Source organism: Haplochromis burtoni, unplaced genomic scaffold (genome assembly GCF_018398535.1).
Source record: "Haplochromis burtoni strain Fernald_Lab_line unplaced genomic scaffold, NCSU_Asbu1 Contig_299, whole genome shotgun sequence".
In the NCBI taxonomy this organism is placed as follows: domain Eukaryota; kingdom Metazoa; phylum Chordata; class Actinopteri; order Cichliformes; family Cichlidae; genus Haplochromis; species Haplochromis burtoni.
Genome location: NW_024582660.1, coordinates 720316 through 741792, shown reverse-complemented (window position 1 = coordinate 741792; position 21477 = coordinate 720316). Strand labels below are relative to the sequence as shown.

At 42.1% G+C, this 21477-nt stretch overlaps 1 protein-coding gene across 1 annotated transcript in view; it reads left to right on the top strand.

The window, feature by feature from the left end:
- Positions 1–1794: 1794 nt before the first annotated feature.
- npr1a (natriuretic peptide receptor 1a) overlaps positions 1795–21477 on the top strand; it is a gene marked incomplete in the record, with an annotated part of 37463 nt that continues 17780 nt past the window's right edge. Inside the window, 5 exon segments of the mRNA XM_005940994.3 lie at positions 1795–2158; positions 5333–6073; positions 11460–11650; positions 11747–11860; positions 11971–12136. Of these exon segments, the coding sequence (XP_005941056.2) occupies positions 5365–6073; positions 11460–11650; positions 11747–11860; positions 11971–12136 (1180 nt within the window).

The following is a 21477-nucleotide window of genomic DNA, read 5'->3' as shown; positions in this document are numbered from 1 at the left end:
TTGAGTGTCCTTGCAAAGAAAGGTGGCTATATTGGTCGCTGATTTGTTTTTGTTTTGTTTTTGAATGTCAGAAATGTATATTTGTGAATGTGGAGATGTTATATTGGTGTCACTGGTAAAAATAAATAATTGAAATGGGTATATATTTGTTTTTTGTTAAGTTGCCTAATAATTCTGCACAGTAATAGTCACCTGCACACACAGATATCCCCCTAAAATAGCTAAAACTAAAAACAAACTAAAAACTACTTCCAAAAACATTCAGCTTTGATATTAATGAGTTTTTTGGGTTCATTGAGAACATGGTTGTTGTTCAATAATAAAATTATTCCTCAAAAATACAACTTGCCTAATAATTCTGCACTCCCTGTAAAAGTGACACAATACGAATGGCAAAATAGTATATGCAGGAATAAATAATGGTTAATGTTTCAACTCACTGTAGGGTGTCTTGCCTCTCTCTCTAACCTCATGTTTATTAAAATAATACCAACTAATAACAGCCTTGCTAGGGGTGTACCAGTGCCCCCCCCCCCCCCCTCCCCCCAATCCTCTTCTGGCGACCCTGGCTGTATGATATCACACAGAGAGGATATCCTCACAGTCATCTAATCATAGTTTGTTTACATGTATGAAGGAAGAAAAAAAAAGATAAAGTTTCTATTTTCAGATCAGCGTTCACTTCATACAGGAATCACAAGATCCCAGTATGAAGCTGAGCCTTCAGCTGTACCAGTTCAGTCCAAACCAACAACCACAAATCATGTTTTCAGTAGCTTCATGTTGTCTTTTTTTCTCCAGTAGACACAGCACAATATAATACTTACAAGGTTCTGTTGGCAGAGAACAACCAATCAAAAGAGAGGAAGAGGCCGCACTATAACCCAGAATCAGACACAGAAGGATTATTCTGAATACGGAATCATGCAAAGCTTCTCTAACAGAATCAGAAGAATAAAAGGAGGAAACAGCTCACCTTAACTGTATTTACTGACTTCCTTTAGAGTCGACTTGCTGTGTTCAAGTGTGACCTTTACAGTCAAATAAGAGAAACATTAATGTGTGTTTTCATTAACAGGAGAGAGTGGGAGGAAGGCAGGACACATGTGAGAAAGAGAGCAAGAGAGTCTGAGTATGAGGGTGGGTGGTGATCATTTCCAGGAAGAGGTACAGAGAGGGAGAGTTTGTGTGTTTCCAAGTGACTTCCTGGTATACCGGGTGTATCCTGTTAAAACACACACACACACACACACACACACACACACACACACACACACACACACACACACACACACACACACACACACACACACACACACACACACACATTCTTTGGTTCTCTATATATGTGTTGTGCGTGAACTTTATGGACAATAACAGACTTGTAGTGTGACGTCATGTGTGGCTGTTAATGAACTTTAATCTAAAATCTCTCCTTGCAAAGAGGTCAAAGGTTAGCAGTGAGTTCAGAGATGCTGGAAGTTTGATGAGAAACTGATCAATCATTTAACTTAACTGATGTTAGATAATTCTATGACAGTTGAACTTTTACTTTTACAATCATCTGTCTATAATCCATAATCACCCTCAACCTCAGTCATTTTACTTGGGGTTCAATCTAACTAATCAACTGACTAGTGCCGGTATCCAATCAATAAAACCAACTTACGGACGTTTTGTCATAGCTGCAGGCAGCCACCAGGGGGCTCCATATCCACATGCTCACGTCGCAGAGCAGCTTATTTATATAAAGTTTTTGATTAAAAGTAATATTTCAGCCTATCAGGCCTACCTATGCGCAGAGCACGGCGAGGAGGGAGTACTGCGAGCACACATATATAGCCTGTGTCACTTTGGTAACTGAATACACGTAGGTTCAAGCACGCGCTTCAGTTCGCGTTTTCAGGACTGCCCTCTTACCCTCCACACCCCCTCAGTGTGCGCGCACGGCGGGAGGCTGGATTATCACCGGGATGGTGTGTGAGCGCGGAGAAGCGGAAACGCGCCGGCAGCAGCGGGGCGCGAGCCTCCGGTGAGCCTCCGGTGAGACAGAGTTCCCACCGAGTGTTCACGAGGCTTCCTCCTCCGCACGAGCTGCCGCTGAAAACAGCTGGATGTCGTCCTGCGGACACACGGAGCTGCGCTGAGCGCCGAACAGGTAAAACAACGTCAGCCGCTCCTCTATTGATGAACTTACACAGGAGAAAGGCGCCGCGAGTTAATAAGCAGTTAATCGAGCAGAAAGTTATTTTTAGTTGTTTTCTTAGTCTCTGTCCTGGTTACGCTTTCAAATGAACGAAGACTCTGATTTTCCTTCTTCATTTTAACCGAAGTCTATCTGCCTTCAGACAAAACAGCCCACCATTAAGAATACATTCAGTTCAACTTGATTTATACATCGCCAAATCACAACAGCAATAAAACAGTGAAAGCAACCATTAAGCACTTGGCGACACTGGAAAGGAAAAACTCCCTTTGAACAGAAAGAAACCTCCGGTAGAACCAGGCTGAGGGAAGGGCGATCATCTGAGAGACTGGATGGGCATGAGGGGACAAAATATTCATAATCGATCGCGAGAATGATGCATTTGACATCCACGATGTCATTGACTGTTTTACATAACAATAGTATTATTAATAATAATAAAAATGATATGTGAAGCACACAGACGGACACACAGACACTCAATGGTCAGATGGACAGTCACCTCAGAATGAAAGTGAGAAAGTGTATTTTTTTTGTATGAGGTTTGATGTGTGCACACATCCTGATCCTAAAGAAGCTGAAAGTTTAGAAACAGACCTGAGTGCTGACAGCTCTTTGTTCCGTGAGTGATGTGTTTGAGTCTCACTGATGTTGCAACAACACTTATATAAGACTGAAGACGGTTCACAACAATGGCACACACACACAGACCGGGTGGCTGAGTGTGTTTTACCTCCATCTCTGGACAGTAAAGTTTTAATCAGCATCAAAAATCCTGATGTGTTAAAGACACTTCAGCCTGACTGAAGCTGGCCTATACTTCTTCTTCCTGTCAGATTTCCTGCTGCCTTTTTTCACAGCAGCCTGCTGTCAGAGATTTATTCATGCACTCATATGTATGGAGAAATGTGGTGATTAAAGTCTGATTTTGTGTTTCCACATACAGAGAAGCTATGCACGCATTTTAACACCACACATCATATTGCTTTGTGCTACCTCCCACCATTTGGACAGACCCAGAAACACACGCTGCATTTCAAAACTGGGATGTGAGGGCGTTTTGATGGATTCTTGAGTTTAAAGTGGGACCTACATTTTGGTCAACAGCTCAACAACAGGTGTGAGTCATGTAGGCTGAAAGCCGAAGAGACCAGATCATCTGTACTCTAAATGTGTGGAATCATAGACAAATTAACATCACCATAACAACCATAACCCTTTACTTAAAGAAAATGAAATAAAGGAGATTTCAAAGTTATTAGGGAGAGCCCAATTCTGTTGATCTGGCCGTAGCATTTCCAGTGGGAGAAACATTTTGTCACTCTTGTTCAGCTCGTCAAGAAACTGACCTTACAGCCCATTGTTCACCAGTGGAGTTAGTTTGAGTCATTATGCAAATGTACTGTTTAAAAGATTGGGGAAACCTACAGCTGAGACTGAAGAAGTCACTTGGATGAGTGATGAAACGTTTCTCCCACTAATAAAACTAAGTCCAGATGATTGAGCATGCATCAAGAGTTATTAGGGAGTGGTTTTACTCAACCAGCACAGCTGATGAATTTGAATGGTAAGTGGCTCAGGAATGAAGGGTTTGACATCCCTGGTGCAGATACTGGTACTGCATCTGAAGCTTGACGCCAATGCAGAAGCACTCTAATGTCCAGCAGGGTGCAACTGCTTTGGTCTGATTATACAGAAGTCTAGGGGAAAATGAGCCCACTCCTCACTTGATCGCCGAGCTCAGTACACACTTTCCTGATGAGTTCATGATCTCAGTCCCTAGTTTTAAATCCATCCATTTTCTTTCACCCTGGACTGGCAGACCTGGTTTCAATTCTTACTGAATAAAACATCAGGTACATATTTTGGAGCTTATTTATTCATTCTCCTTGAAATTCAGTCATCCCTGGAGTGCATTTGATGAAAGAGAGCCAATTAAGTCAAATGAAATGATCCGAGCTGTCAAGTTGCTATAATGCGAGTGGACTGATTCCAGTCATGGAGCCACACCACCTGGCTTCAAACTTCACCGTGACCTCAGTTTTGTTTCTCTCTTCTTTGTTCGCTAACTGTTAAAGATGAGAAGACGAGAAAAGGATCCTCTCGTTGTTTGGAACAGCTGACGAACTAACGCTGACACCATTAACATTGTGTTGTCTTTGACCTCTGCTTACCTCATTCCTTGTATTTTATGGGATGAATTAGACCTGTTTTAGTATTTTTAATTCTCTCCTACCTTGTTAAAGTGACTCAACTCAACATTTTCTGCATTTATTTCAAATTAAAAGCCCTGTTAGCTTTGCAGTACAGAAACTGTATGTCCATATGTCAGTGAGGCTTTTATTATGGAATCTAATGGATAAACCGTGCACATCTGCTTCCTCACGCAGGTGTTACCCTATCACAGGACTGTATAAATGAGGTACAGAGAAAGATGACAAAGGAAACCCAGGTAGAGCAGAAAAATGTGAGGAAGAAGCTGATGAAGATGTTCAGATTAACTCCGTGGTCTGTTGAAAGGAGTCACATAGCTCTGCAGCTCTGATCAAAAGGGACTAGGAAGCCGGGGAGGATTTGGAGTTTGATGAAACCCTAACCCTAACATGCAGTCAGACTTCTCCCATGCGTTCGTTTAGCTTTTAAAGACAACAACTCATTTTATTCACAGGACCCTGAACTCTGATGTGTTCTCTCTTCACTCTTTAGTTGGCCTTTCCCTCACACCTTACTCTTATCATTCACCTCTGTTCGGTTTTACGGCTCTGTGTTACCAGGAACAGATGGACTGTAAGAGTGTGACTGCTTCACTGACTCTCACAGCAGCAGATTAGATCTAATTGTCACTCACATTACTCATTAATCAAACGGTAAACATGGTCAGGCTGCTGTTTAACAAGCAATTATCTTGGACCGGCCCAGTGGAGGACTTCAGCTTCATGTCTGCAAACACATGGCCACGTGAAGGATGGATAGATCCCACTCAATGATCCCACACGGAAACTCGCACAGACTTTCCAGAATTCCCAGCAGCTTCAAGTTTCAGTAGCTGTTCTGATGAATAAAGGTTTGTTTTGAGTTTTCTCTACAGGACACGCTGATTAACACTGTGTTATATTTTCCCCACAGCTCGTCTGACAGGCTATTAACGCCTCTTCATCATGCTGCCCTGGGCCTGTCCCTTGCTCTTCCTGGTCCTGCTTCCTGCCCAATCAGCTGCAACCTCTCTAACTGCTGACAACAGAACGGAGGATCTTCAGGAGGTCACCCTGGCAGCCATCTTGCCTCTGACTAACACTAACTATGCATGGGCATGGCCTCGGGTTGCGCCCGCCATCTACCAGGCATTACAGCAGGTGAACTCTGACCCCTGGTTGCTACCAGGTCTGAAGCTGCGGCTAGTTTATGGCAGCTCAGAGAGCCGCGACGGCTTTTGCTCAGACTCCATAGCGCCGCTTGTAGCCGTCGACCTCAAGCTGTCCCACGACCCCTGGGCCTTCATTGGACCCGGCTGCGACTACTCATCCTCACCTGTTGCCCGCTTTACCACCCACTGGGATGTTCCCATGGTGACAGCTGGTGCCCGAGCAATCGGCTTCAATCTGTACGCTGCGGTCACCAACACGGGCCCCACTCACAAAAAGCTGGGTGAGTTTGGTGTCAGGATCCAGGAGATGTTTGGCTGGCAGCGGCACGCCACGGTCATCTTCAGTGACAACAGGGACTCCAATGATGATCCGCTGTGCTACTTCGCTGTGGAGGGGCTGTATGAGCTGCTGGGCAAACGTAACATCACTGTCCACGACCACGTCATCCAGGGCGACGTCAACTACAAGTCGATGGTCCAGGATATCCGTGACAATGGCCGAGGTCATATTCTTCTTCTGCTGCTTTCATTCCTCATGTTTTAACAGTTGTTGTTGTCCTCATCCCACTGCTTTCTGTTCGTCCTTTTCTCTAAAATTAACTGCTTAAAAGCTACGCTGTTTCTGCTCACTCTTTAGAAGCAGACATCTCAAGGTTACTTATTCTTTTACGTTCTCTTCTTCATGCCATTCCTTTTAGCTGAGGTGATCCATGATCTTGCGAAAGATGGCTTTTCAGCTGCTTTTGATGCCTAGTTTCAACTCCTCCAGCCTTGCTTCTTTTTCATTTCTTCTTCAGACACTTCAACTGATTTAGCATTATTTTCTTCATTCATTTTGTTCTTTTATTTTCCGGTTTTCCTTTTTGCTTCCTTCCTTGACTGAGTTTTTTTCTTTTCATTCTTTGTTCTTTCATTCTTTCATCAGATGAAAAGCTGTGGTCAGATGCTTCATTTGCTCTCGTGTCACTGATTGTTTTTCCTTCATGACACTCCTCCTTCCTCCTTTCCTTTCCTCCCTGCCTTATTGTTGTTCTCCTTGTTAAATGATGGTTAATTATTCTGAGATTTTTATCCTCACTGGTTAATGACTGACTTCACCTCTGTGTGTTTGGGTGCTCCTACATGTTTGTGAGGAGTAATTTCATTTTAAGACCTTGGAGTGGGGACAGTCCTGTGGGGACCTTTGCGTGACATTTCAAACATCATTTTAGAGGAAAATTATATTTTCAGTCTCTAACTTATTAATGGAAATTAGTTCATGAGCGATACATGCAGATCGCTGCTTTGGACTTTGATTTGCAGTCAGCGGTGGTCAGACTGGAAGTGTCAGTCATTTAGCTTAGTCTTCAATCAATGACAAGCGTGTTCATGGTGTTTGGGCAGCACTGGCTGCTGAAGGTGACTGAAACACAGCTGGAGCTGGAAATGCTTTGCATGATATCAGGTTCAGTTTGTGGGTAATGATGTGAGTGAGGGTCTACAAGTACAGAAAACAAATGTGTGTCTGTGTGTGTGTTTGCTGAACACACATGTAAACAATCAGTCTGTAATTTAGTACAGAAGAAGAAGCAGAAGTGAGCCTGTTTGCTGTGTTTCTGCTCCTCGCCGTCAGCACGTTTTTATTGTAAGCATCACTGAAACGCTGCTCTGATTGCGTGAAAATGTTTGCAGTGACCTGCATCGCCCGCTGATGTCACAGTGTGAATTAGATCACGAGATCAGAGCTGTGTGGCATGATGACATCATCACAGACACACTATCGTCCTTTAACCAACACCAGCTGCTGCACCCAGCAACATGGACGTCCTAGTAATTACCTCTGAACCCACACCCACCATTGTACACTACATGGAGAAACATTATGAACACAAGCGTGCTCATACACACAGGTGTGTACACACAGAAACACACCATCTTGTGCTGCTGCTGCCTCTAAAAATATCTTGTGTTATTAGAACTGTTAGTAACATTGTTACTAGGGTATCATCAGGTATCATTTAGTTGGGGCTTGAATCTATTTCCATGGTCACATGGACATAATGCTCACAGGATAAATCACACTTTAAGATGAACACTGGATAAAGTAAGTCCTCAGTGTGTGTGTGTGTGTGTGTGTGTGTGTGTCAGCATTAATCAGTCAGTCCTGTTTTCTTTTCTGCTTCCATTAAAAGCACTTTTGGCTGCAGACAAACCAACATGTGACTTTCTGCCTTTCGCATGTGAAATTCTCAGCATTCACATTTTTTTGTCCACCTTGGGGACTGTGTGGACAGAAGGGGGTTGGGTGGTGGTGGTATTTGTCTTTTTTCTCTGACAGTTGATTATTTTCAGGCTCTGTTATAGCAAGGTGGGGGATGGGGGGTGTTTTTGTTTTTCTCATCCCACATTTATTCTTGATTTCTCTGGAGAAAAAAATAAATTCAGACCATGAAGTTCTCATCAGTTTTTTATCAGGAACCCCAACAATACCCCACAACAGTGTGGGAGTGGTGAGAAAGAAGTATATAAACGACGGATAGCCAACCAAGATTTCACTAAGCACCATCCATGTTGGTTTATTATTTCAGGAAATGACCAGGAGAGAGTGGCATGCTAAGTTATCAGCCAGTGCTAGCTGATAGTCATTTATGAACTGAATCATTGTACATTTGCCAAATTCTGAACACGTTTTAATGAACACCATGATTTTAGCTATCCACAATAATTAGTTAACACAGTTTTTTATATGTTGATTTGGGATTTTTTTAGAGACCTGGAATGTAAATATGCCTGTCTTTAAAGGACTTTGGGTCAGCTTCTGTTATTTAAATGTGGTATGGGCTATAAAGAATTGACATCACAATATTTTTTCATTAAAAAAACTTTCAGTTCAGTGGGATTCAGTGAGGTCAGGTTAATTGGTGATTCTAAATTGCACATAGGTGTGAATGTGAGTGTGAATGATTGACTGTCTGTGTGTTAGCCCTGTCACTGCGCAATTGCGGAAGAAAATGTATGGATGGATGGTAAGGTTGGGCGATTGGACGAATATCGACCATCAACAATAGGCTGAGTTTTTCACTGATCGTTTTTACTAGAGCTATTTATTTATTGATTTATTTGCCCATGAGTAAGTTAGCTACTAATGTTGGTTGAAGCTAAAAGAAGCAGCCAACGGAAAAAATAATAGGGCTGTTTTAACGGCAGCGTCTTCCAGCTGCGAGCAAATGAACCCTCCTCAGTGTGCGCCCAAATGTAGCGATTCAAACCCAACAATGGTGGGGAGGGAAACAAAAGGAAACTGGCTTCTTTTTTCTACGTGTTTACAGGCTGTTCCAGTGTTTATCCGTCTTACACACTTGACCAAACAGCAAATACAAAATTAACTAAGTTAGTAAGTAAGTTAAAGTTAAAGTAAGTTGAAAGTTAAAATGTCTCTTAAGCACAAAAATGGCCCAGAGGTCCAGTTCTGGTGAATCCTAACAGACAGCTAGCAGCTACAGCTGCCTGTGTCACTATCCACCTGTCAGTCAAAGAGGCCACGCACCCAAATAATATTACCCCAAAATAATGGGGTAATGTTTACACATCTCAGTTTTTTGACTTCAGAGAGGTGCTTGCTCTGTCCTTTCTGCTTCTCAAAGGTGCTGCCTGGGTCATGGACTGCTGCTTTGGTATGATGAGATGTGATTTCAGATTTTAGAAGATGAATCCAAGACTGGTTATGAAAGGTGAAAGAGCTACAGAAAGTTGTGTGGGTGTTATTTTTTCATTTTATTAAATTTTTTTTTATAACAAATTAGGTTTTTTGAGACGTTTGCAACAAAAAGGTTGCGCAAAGCCTTTCTGAGGAAAATGAACTTTGAAGAGTTTATTGAATCTGTCTTTATTTCTATTCCTGCCCAAATCTGTCCCATGAAAGGACACATGTGGGTCTGCTAAGAAGAGGAGAACGTTACCAGCTCTGGGCTGTCCCTAACATCTGCATGCTTAAATCAGTCACCACAGGTCAGATTTCGCACATGAGCAGCAGGATTTGAGACATGACAGGTGCTGTAGTCTTGGACTTTGGCTCCAAACTTCAATTTAATTTTAGTCTTAATTTAGGCATCTCAGTTTTTTCTTAGATTTAAGGTAATTCTGGTTGACTATATATCATAAGATTATAGCAGACTATATCTAAAGCTGATTCAGTGACTAAAATCTAAAGTTTGAGGAGTTGTTTTTAGCAGTGAGAGTTGCTCCACATGGTTTACAAATTGATATAATATGTGAAATTTGTCCATATGTCTGCTCTTCTCTTCCTCTCAAGAATTGAGATTTTCATCAAATGACTGCACCTAACCTTACTGTACAAGGAGATTCTTTTTCTGATTGGATTGCCTTCAAACTCGTCCCGCCTTTCTACGCAACTTAATTAGCTCTGATTGGATCTCCCATCTCTAGAATCACCCCACAGTGTGCGCAGGAGGTGTGGACTAAGTTTGTGAATGCGATACCTTGAGAATTAAATCTCGGATGAGTTCACATCTCAGCGACCTCAACCTAAAGGTCAAGGGTCAGAGGCCAAGTTTTCTGAAAATCTTGTGAATGTGATAACTCGAGAATTGGGATGGGAATTGATAAGAATTTATCGATTCAGATTCCATTATCGATTCTTTTATCAATCATCTTCTCTCATCTTATCTCATCTTATCTCATTGGCTCCATTTTGAGAGTCACCACCAGCAATAAAGAAATTAGGCTCATGCAAATTAATAGCATGCTGTGGATCAAATGTTTGTGCATGTTTGTTGAGGTTTTTCCCCTCTTTGATATGTGCAGTGTTGTTACTTAACTCATTCACTGCCCTTGATGTCTGTAGCCATCAATTGCAGTGAATGAGTCAATGGGTTTAACTCATTCACTGCCGCAGTGAATGAGTTAAACCCATTGACTCATTCACTGCCAATGGCTGGCAGTGAATGAGTTAAAAAGGCCATTATTACTCATATTACACAGAACACCTTTCTTAAAACTAATGCAGTATGTTACTTAATTACTCCCAGGAGAAAGTAATTTGTTATACTACCCGTTACATTACTTTCATGTTACTCTGTAAAATAGCTGAAACACTCATAATCACAATTTAACAATATAAACTTGAGAGGCTACAATCTCACACCGAACCAGCACAAAAACATGAAATGTGAACAGGTAGAAAGGGAGGCTGCAGCTCATCTTTTTCTTTTTTACATGTTGAAGTTAAGGGTCTGGCTGCTGGGGTTGGCATTCACCCTGGGTTGTTGGCGGGCTTAGCAATAGCATGCTGTCTGGGCAGATGCTTACAAAGAACCAATGTTATGTTAGCAGCATAATGCGGTTGTTTCTGTCATGCATGCAGATACTTTACCATTTATTCCATCCTTTAGTGCAAAAAAAATAAATGTGACTACGTCACTATTTTCCCTCTCTGACACCTTAACTGAAATCAGCTGATTGTAGTGTGAGTGCAAGAACAGATACGTAGGATCGATAGGCAGGCAAACTAACAGTTCCAAAGAATTGGACTACTGGGAACCAGTTTCCTACAAGAACCAGTTCTTGATTCCCAACCCTCGAGAAGGACTCTTCTGGAGTATCAAACTTACAGCACAGGTGTGTGTACTATGAGACTGAGGGGTAGCACTGGTGGTTGCCATTACATTTATTTTTTTTCATCAGAAAAATGGTCATTGATGAAAAGTATTAGTCATGGAAATTGAGAAGTCTTGTTGATGGGCTGGAATGGGGCTTTTGTTATCCAGGCTTCCACGCAGGTCACACCATGAAGCACACATGGAGTGTGTAATAAAGATTTACCATCAAGCGTTGGCAGCTGTCTCTGTTCCTTTCCTTTATGGAATAACATTGCTGCTTCTTTGTCTTCAGTTGTGTACATGTGCTGCTCCTGGGACATCTTCAGGACGTTGATGGTCCAATTCTGGAAGGAAGGGGTGGAGCTGGAGGACTATGTCTTCTTCTTCATTGATCTTTTTGCTGAGGGTCTGGACGGGAGCGCTCCCATCAGGCCCTGGTTCAGAGGAGACCAGGAGGACTATGCGGCTCGCAACGCTTTCAGGGTGAGACAAGATGCTCTTTCATTGTTAAATTTTAAAGGATGCTCACTGATGTAAAGTGATCCGGTCAATTGATTAGCTTGTTATTGATTTCGTCAGAGTGTGAAAGTGCTGACGTATCTGCAGCCCCAGAATCCCGAATATCTTCAGTTTGTTAAAACTCTGAAAAAAGACGCAAAGGCGATGTTCAACTTCACCATCAGAGACTCTATGGTACAAATAACAATCCTTATTGATTAACTGAATCTGATATTTCAAATTTTTATTCAAATATGTGAGAGACTGATATTCATCTATAACAATCACATGCTTTGTCCCCTCAGTACAACCTGATTGCCGGAGGGTTCTACGACGGGGTGATACTGTACGCTCATGCTCTGAACGAGACCCTGAATTTGCAAGGACCGGGACTGGGACCAATACTGGGACCAGTCCAGAGGCCCAGAGGAGATGAGGTGACCCGGAGGATGTGGAACAGGACAATCAAAGGTGAGCACAGATATTTGTCAGCAGGTGACTAATCAGAGCACAGCACTGGGCTGAAAATCGTATGTGCACTACAAGTAACTGAGTAAAGTAGCACAGGTGTAGACTTCTCTAACTAACTGGAAAACCACGCGTGGCTCTCTGATTGGCTGCCTGTGTGTGATGTTGTTTTTATGGCGGAGTCATTGTTGGACTCAGAGTAGAGGTCATGGACACCCAGTACTGGGTCCCAGTAAAATCTCATTTTGGAGTTTTAATTAGGATTCATTTAGACTGAAGATTGGACATGAATAGGAATCCAATCAATCCTGTATGAAAAAGCCGAAGAAACATAGGAACACATCAGATCAAATGCAAGTGAAAAGAAACACCGACACTAAAGCTTTGGGTTTTAGATTTGCCTTTATTGGATAGTGGCAGTGGAGATAGGCAGGAAAGTGGGGAGACACAGAGAGGATTGGACTCAAGCCTGGTCGGCTGCTCTCCTTGCTATGTGGTCACCTGCTCACCCACTGGCTAAACGCAACTGCACAACTTTCACACACCTCATCACCCTGTCAATGCCTTATGAGCTGTGGTTGGTGGATGCATGTTGCTAATGTCGACAATGACAACAGAAGTTGATTCAGGTCACTGAAGTCCAGCCTGAGGCTCCAGTGGTAGTTCAAGTTAAAACACTGCTGTCACAATGCGAGAGACAGGTTGCACCTGGACAGATAACCGGTCCGTCACAGGGCTGACACACAGAGACATTCACACCTGCAGTTGATCTAGAATCACCTCTTGTTCTAACAAGCTGTATGGTATTCATTGATCTAAAGTCTAAAGTTTGTAAAAGTTTTTAGTTAAAAAGTGTTCACTGGCAGTTCATAATACACACAGATAACACAGTTATCATGCTCCAGATGTAACTTGGTGCTCGCAGATTTAGGTATAGAGAAAGCGGAGCCTTTGAGTGCACAGATCAGGGACAGGGTCTCTTCAGTGTCATCCTGAACCATAATATGACATTAATCATAAGCTGGAAAATGAACAGCTTTCCAGCTTATGATTAATCTAAGAATTTGCAGGGGGTAAAGCATGTTAATGTCCTGTTGTTCTTTTGTGCGCTTCTTCCTCTAAGCTTGTTAACAAAAACAATTAAAAAAAAAGATTTTCATATTATTTTCTAACATCTGAAAGATCTTAGTTGAGAGCTCATTTTAAGAAATGCAGCATTTTGATGGGGGTATTATTGACATCATGCAGGACAGGCGGCGAGGACACTAAAGATTTTGTGAATGCAATGACTCGAGAACAAAGTGACAAAATAATTTTGAAATTGGTACCATAGGTGCATCTATTAAAAATCTCAGAGGAGGTCAAATTCTGGTCACCTGAAGGCCAAAGATCAACTTTCCTGAAGATTTTAGGATTTTTAAACTGATACCACAGATGCACCTACTGGGAGGAAGCCAGCAGTGTTTTTTTGCGTGGGCGACCGTGGCTCAGGGGGTCGCCGGTTCGATCCCTGGGCTCTCTGTCCTGGTCGTTGTGTCCTTGGGCAAGACACTTTACCCTACTTGCCTACTGGTGTTGGCCAGAGGGGCCGATGGCGCGAAATGGCAGCCTCGCTTCTGTCAGTCTGCCCCAGGGCAGCTGTGGCTACAACCGTAGCTTGCCTCCACCAGTGTATGAATGCGAGAGTGAATGAATAGTGGCATTGTAAAGCGCTTTGGTTACCTTGAAAAGTGCTATATAAATCCACTCCATTATTATTATTAACAGTCTGCAATGTCTTTCTTATTTTTGTATATTTTGCTCTTGATTGTATATATTTCTCCTATTCGCTGTTTATTCCTGCTGTCTTCGATTTATATTTTATTCCGGCATAGTTGATTTGAAGCACTTACAATTTCGTTGTACCATGTACAGTGACAATAAAGGGCTTTTCTATTCTATTCTATTCTATTCTATTCTATTCTATTCTATTCTATTCTATTCAAACAGAAGAACAGACTGGGCAAAAGATAGCAGGGCAGACAGGAAGGAGAGGAGAAGATTACAAACATGATTGGGGGCGGGGGTCCAGGTGTAGAAAACGAATGTCCACCACAGGATATAACAGCAGGACTCAGCTGGAGATGAGCGCTAATCCGATCTGTGTGTGTATATTTGTGTGTATAAGAGAGAGTGTAGTTGGTCATGTATAATAAAGTTTCATAATGCATAAGAAATGAGGACGAAAGGCTTCACAGACCTGGCCAACCTGTTCATCTGCAGTCAGTGTTGTGAAGGTTACTTTTAAAATGTATCCCACTACAGATTACAGAATACATGCCCCAAAATGTATTTTGTAATGTATTCAGAATACGTTACTCAATGAGAGTAACGTATTCTGAATACTTTGGATTACTTCATATATTATCATGCTTTTTTACAGCTACATGAATGTACTATTGCTGTGTGATTTATTACTATTACTGAAGGTTACTCGCCATACCAATACAACTAGATTTTTAAGTCTTAATATAAAATGAGTAATAGTAGGGTGGACATTAGGTGAGGCTGCACTTTTTGCAGCGATCTCGTATAGAAAACTATTCCGTACGGATATAAAACAGGTCCGCGGCTCCGAACCGTAGTAAAGGGGCCTCTGGCTAATACATCGGGCTCCGTGTCGGGCTCGTAGCTGAAAACTAGCTTTACTTTGTTGTCTGGGTCGATGCCTGTAACACTCTGTTATTGCCTACATATTAAATCATTTTTAAAAATATTTCCTCACGTCATTATGAGACGCTAGATTGAGACACAGACATTAGAGCCTCTGTGTTTTGTTTGGGTTTCCACCGGCGTGGAATTACCAAAAATAGAGAGGGGACAGCCTAACATATGAAACAGGAAAAGACCACCGTGTAATCCATTTATTTCAGCAAAGTAACTGTATTCTGAATACCACCTTTTTAAATGGTAACTGTAATGGAATACAGTTACTCATATTTTGTATTTTAAATACGTAACGGCGGTACATGTATTCCATTACTCCCCAACACTCTGCAGCTGTGAGTCAGATGTGAAGCACAGTGTGAGCCTGCTGACTGGTGCAGACAACGCTACACGTGAATCTCTCAGGGTAACTTTATTAAGCAAGCAAACATGGTGGCAGGAAAAATCTCCACCTGGTTTATCATTCATTTACAGCACACACCGAACATGACATTGATTTTTTTTTTAATTACATAAAAACAATAAAACTGCTTAAAGGAACAGAACACAGCAGATTAGCACTTCATCAGCTAACATGGTTAGATCCTATTTTAATATACAGTGTGAACACACTGATCTCCAGTGTTCTCTTTCCATGTCACTGGTGCACTCTGACCCACAACCACACACACACACGTTGGTCCATGTGCAGCGTAAACTCTCCAGAGGGGACTGGGTTACCATCCTGTGCTGCCGATTGGTGTGGATCAGGGAAGGACGTCCATCGATGGTCCAGCCAGTTTAGGATCAAGCTTTCATGTCCCATAATGACTCGGCTGTCAGAGCGTCTGTTGGAGGGAGTGGAATTAAATGTTTTTCTATGCATTTCCTAATTGCCATGAAGAACCAGTTAGGTCAGTCCTGAAAACTAGTCTAAACTGGGATAAATTACAACTGCATTCTCAAACTGGAACAGCTCGAGCCTGGTTTCCTCGCAGTGCTATTTCTGTTGTAGTATTTTTGTAACCCTGTTTCCAAAAGACTTGGCCGACTGCTAAAAACAATGTAATCATTTACACTCTGTCAGGTCTCAAATTTAATTGAAACAAGTCCAAAGACTTATCAGGTTGAATTTTAATGAAAGACAGAAAGTTTTAAAATTCCCTTTTAACAGGCATAAACCAGAAGACAGGACAAGACATGCTGTGGAAGACAGCCAGAGACTGATTAATAACTAATGATTAAATGCAGAGAGGTGTATAAAAACAAATGTGAGTGAAAAAGGTGACTGACGTAGAAACACAGAGGAAGGCACCAACTGCATAACTAATGGGTCCCGTGATCCAATCATAACAATATGCTTTATCAAAAAGAAAAGACAATAAAAACCCCTTGCTTTACTCTGCAACAGTCTGTCTCTTCAGAGAGGTAAAGATGAGCTGATACAGCTCAGAGGAAAACGAGCTAAACTTCGGCCATGTGCTGTTTTCTGTTACAAGTCAAAGTCTCTCTATTTTACTGAGCCCCTCTGATGACATGGTCCAAAAAATAAATAAATTGTGGCCACAAAATACTATTTCGAGGGTATAACGTGCGCAAGAAATGCTCATTTGTGGGCACGAAACACTTGACCGATAACCGTGATCCTTCCCAGGCCCTTGCAGTTGGTTGACAATAAAATCTATCCCGGCATCCAGGTCGTACTTACGTCTGTAAAGCAGCTGGGCTCATAATATCCCGTTTAAATGTCTCTCCGTAATAATGGTTCCTTGCATTGCAGGCTTTTCAAAATGCATTTGTAGCTCATTCCCAGCCTAAAAAAAAACTCAATCATACTGTCTCTGTCCATGGTGTATAGGTTTAGCCTACTCTTATGCTTATGTCTCTACGCAGCTGTCCAGGAATTGTATCAATATGATGTGCGCACGTTATCTATTTTGTTGCCACAAATGCGTAATTCATTGCCACGTTATACCCAATTCGTGCCCACAAATTAGCATTTCGTGCGCACGTTATACCTATTTCGTGCCCTCGAAATAGTATTTTGTGGCCACAATTAAGTATTTCGTGGGCACGTCATACTATTTCGACGGCACGAATTAGTATTTTGTGGCCATAATTTATTTATTTTTTGGACCACGTCATCAGAGGGGCTCCGTACTATTTGTCTCCCTTGGGAGATATTTTTTTCAGTTACACCACACAGACCCCTTGCACTCCTCCACACAATCACAAAAATGATACATATATACATAGAATAATAAAAACATTAAAAAGATTGTTCAGAGTAAGTAAATAAATAAATCAAAATAAAAACACTTATCCCCCCCCCCAAAAAACAAACAAACAAACAAACAAACAAACAAAAAAAACAATGGAATCCAACACATGCATCTGTAACCACAATAAAACATTTTTAAGGAACTAAGCAGCCAAATCTGTGTAGTGTTTTATTTTTCTGGGCCTGTTAATCTCGTGCTTTGTGTGGACTATAAATAATGTGTAAGGATCACCATCTACTTTATTAATGTTTGGAATGAGCATTTTTTGGAAACAGGGCTGTACCTTAGAAACAGATATGTCCTTATATTTATCACGTATATGTCAACCAACACTAATATAATCAAAACCAGAGTCAGACTCAGGAGCGGGACGCCCAGGTCCCACTGTGATTTCGGTGTGTGTTTCTTCAGTGTGTATGCGAGTGTGTTGATGGTGCTGATAAACAGGCTGCTCTGTGTGCTCTTTATTAGATTGAACAGCTTTTATCCACAACATACACTGAAACACCGTCAGCGGCCATCAATCAGTGGGCATTTGCGTCAGAGGTGTGTGAGATGGTGGATGGGGGTACAGGAGAAGGGGAGGGGAAATGAGGGGGTGGTAGTAAACAATCCTAATAGATGAAAGGAGGACAACAGTAGAAATGAATATAAACCTTTAACAAAAAGCAAACCTTCACCAAGCCTATGTAGTATTTGCCATTAAAGAATAATATTGTATTCTCTATATATTCTATTAATTGTATTTCTCTTGAAACACACGTTAAGAGGTTTGTAGTGCAGTAAAAACAAAGTGCTAAGTGCAGTCTTTTGATACTTGCCTGGCTGAAATTCATTTTAATTTAACTGACATCATTTTGACTACAGATATAATTTTATTATTTTTTATTTATGCGCATACAAGTGGTAAATGGCCTGTATTTGTATAGCGCTTTTGCTAGTCCCACCTAGGGACCCCAAAGCGCTTTACACACCCAGTCATCCACCCATTCACACACTGGTGGAGGCAAGCTACAGTTGTAGCCACAGCTGCCCTGGGGCAGACTGACAGAGGCGAGGCTGCCATATCGCATCATCGGCCCTTCTGGCCAACACCAGTAGGCAGTAGGTGAAGTGTCTGTGGGGTAGAAGGGTTCTCTCTCGGTATAGAGTGAAGAATTCAGTCATTAAGGAGGGACTACAGGTGCTGATCCTCCACATTGAAAGGAGCCAGCTGAGGCAGGCATCTCCAGGACAAGGTGTTATAGGCAGAAATGTCCTGCCATAAGGATAGCATACCAGCATAGAACTGGGACACGCTGGAGAGATTACACCCAGGCTGGCCTGAGAAAGGCTCAATGTTTCCCAGGAGGAAGGGGTGGTGACGAAGAGGTCTGGGCTTCCCTGCTGCCCTAACGTAAAGGCTAAACTCAAGGTACAATGTACAAAAGGGGCGACCGTGGCTCAGGGGTTTGGGAAGCGCATCTGTAACCAGAAGGTCGCCGGTTCGATCTCCTCTGGTCATTGTGTCCTTGGGCAAGACACTTTACCCTACCGCCTACTCCCTCCACCAGTGTGTGTGAGTGAATAATGGCATTGTAAAGCGCTTTGGGTGCCTTGAAAAGCGCTATATAAATCCAATCCATTATTATTAAAAGTATCAGTTTGTGGAAAACAAATTTGAGATCAAAAACCTCTTTTCAACTTGATATTTTTTACTAAACGTTTGGATGAATTTTATTAAACGATAAAATGAATGTTACATGTACTATATAGGGGCGATCATGGCTCAAAGAGTTGGGAGTTCGCCTTGTAATCGGAAGGTTGCCGGTTCGAGCCCCAGCTCGGACAGTCTCAGTCGTTGACTCCTTGGGCAAGAAAGCTAATTTCTGCCGTTTTGATCCGTGATCTCATTCTAATGATAATGTTAAGAAAAACATCAGGCCGAGATTACCGGAGTTTTGGTGTTTCTCACCAACAAATTTCCATCTGGTGGCAGATGGCTGCATAACATTAAGATACAACAATTTACTGGCATTAAGCATCAAAGAAAATGTAAACAATTAGATTAAACGACTAGTATGTCTGGTACCGACTAGTAACAGGAACAACTATTAGTTGACTAGTTGCGCACAACCCTAATAGTTATCAGTTATCGTTAACCATCACTTTTCAAAGAGCACTGAAACATCTAGGAATAGTAAGAACTACCCGAGGACTACATGAGGACTTTTCATGGACTACAGCTCACCATGATCCCAGACATCCTTACCAACAAACTGGACCACCTCAATATCCCCCTGTCCTTTTTTTGCGCTGGTGCTCAGAAAATACCTTGAGCTGAATATCCCAAAGAAGTCATAATGGACTCCAGGAGGCTCAGACAGGTCTACTCCCCTCCCATTATAAATGAAGAACGGGTGGAATCTTTCTCCACCTTCAGGTTTCTGGGCACCCACATCTCCGTCAATTTCACCTGGACTCACAACACCAACACCCTGGTAAAGAAGGCCTAACAGCAACTGCACTTCATCTGTGTCCTGAGGAAGAAAAAGCTGGACCAGAAACTGCTGCTAGCCTAGCACGCCTCACTGGAGAGCGTGCTCGCCTGATGCCTGGGTGTTTGGTATGCTTGGACCACTACTGAGAACAGTAAGGTTGCACAGAAGGTAATGAACACCGCTCAAAAAAACCATTGGCTGCCTTCTGCCACCCCTGGAGGTCATTGCCAGATACTCCTGTCTCAGAAAAACCAGGGCCATGATGACTTGCCTTGCATCCCACCCACCACATGTTTGACCTGCAGTCCTCTGGTTAGTGCTTCAGGTCAATCAGGTCCCACACCTCCAGACTTAAAAACAGCGTATTCCCCTGGGCTGTTCGGACTGTCAACAAACACTATCCCCCACATCACACCCCTGCCCACTCACCTCACCAATCGGAGCCTTCATCTGAGTAACCATCACCACTCAGACCACTCGCACATGGACTCTTTTGCGTAATTTGCATCCTTGCACTGCCTTTTGCAATTTCTTCTGTAATGTGTGCCTATTGTGTATACCCCTCATGATTGTATGTATTTAAGCTGTTTGCTATTTATTCCTGCTGTCTACTATTCATATTTTACTCCAGCATGGTTGATGTGGAGCACCCACAATTTCATTGTACATTTTCAATGACAACAAAGGGCTATTCTATCCTGCCTCCTGTGTCCCTTGCATCTTGTTAAGTCCTCTTTGCTGCATGAGATAGCCCCTTTTAGTTACTTCCTGTTTTATTTTGTTAGTCTCTTGTCTCATGTGTTGTATTTAGTTGGATTTTCTGTTTGGAGTTTCCATTGTGCAGTTTATGTTCTAAGGCTTTTTGTTAATTGTGAACCAAGAAAACATTAAATTAACCTTCATCATGTTTGCAGACAGAAAGACATAAAAGCACTCAAAGGTGCTCACGATTACATCTCAGTGAGCTTATTCACATTTCTTTAAATTTCAGAGCATTTCACCATAACGCGCCCACTAAAGGACAGTCTCAGGTAACTGAGCTTTGCCAAAATGCAGCGAGTATGAGGGAATTCTGATGGACATTTGTTGTGTCTCAGTTACTCATTAAATGAGGCTGTGCTGGAGTCTAGCTTCACTGTGTTTAACTTTGTTGTGCTTCACTAGAAGCATTGTTGTTTCTAGCTAATCAGAAAATATTCAGTTATTACAAAACTGTTGAGTAAAAGAAAAAAAAAGTTGACAATGACATTTTATTTACAATAATCTCTTCTCTCTGCTTGGTGGTATTACAAACAGAGTGGAGAACCACAGGGCTTTAAATGAGGAACCATTTCAGCTTAAAAACCCTCATTTGTTCCTCCATGTCCATACAGAACAGTGGGGTGGGGCAGGCTGCAGTAACCATGACCATACCACTGTAAAACCAGAAAATCTGACAGCTTTTATTTGATAAAGGTTGGTCGGTCGGCTGATTCTTTGAGGTCCCTCCCCCCTCGAGCTTGTATATTGCTGTTGTTTGCTGTGACACAGTGTCTCCATTCCTGATAATGGTCAGGAAGAAAACAAGCTCCTGTTTCACTGATTCCTTAAATTGAAGGTGAACCCGAGTTTAAATCCTGCAGGCTGTTGAGCTGTATGCAGTTTAATTGGCTCAGAGACTTCACTAGCCACAAGCTGCTTCACTAGCCACAAGCCCGAGGAGGCCATGCTTCAATGTGCAGATTGATTTCCACACAATTGTGTGCATTTATACATATTACTACAGGCATAATAAAAAGCGACAGATGTTTGACTGACTGAGGAGCCAAAATCAGTGTGGAGAATTATTCCTGTAAACAAGCCGCTCTGTCAGTGATCATTCCACCTTTTTTTTTTTATTGTTGTTGGTGTTTGTCAA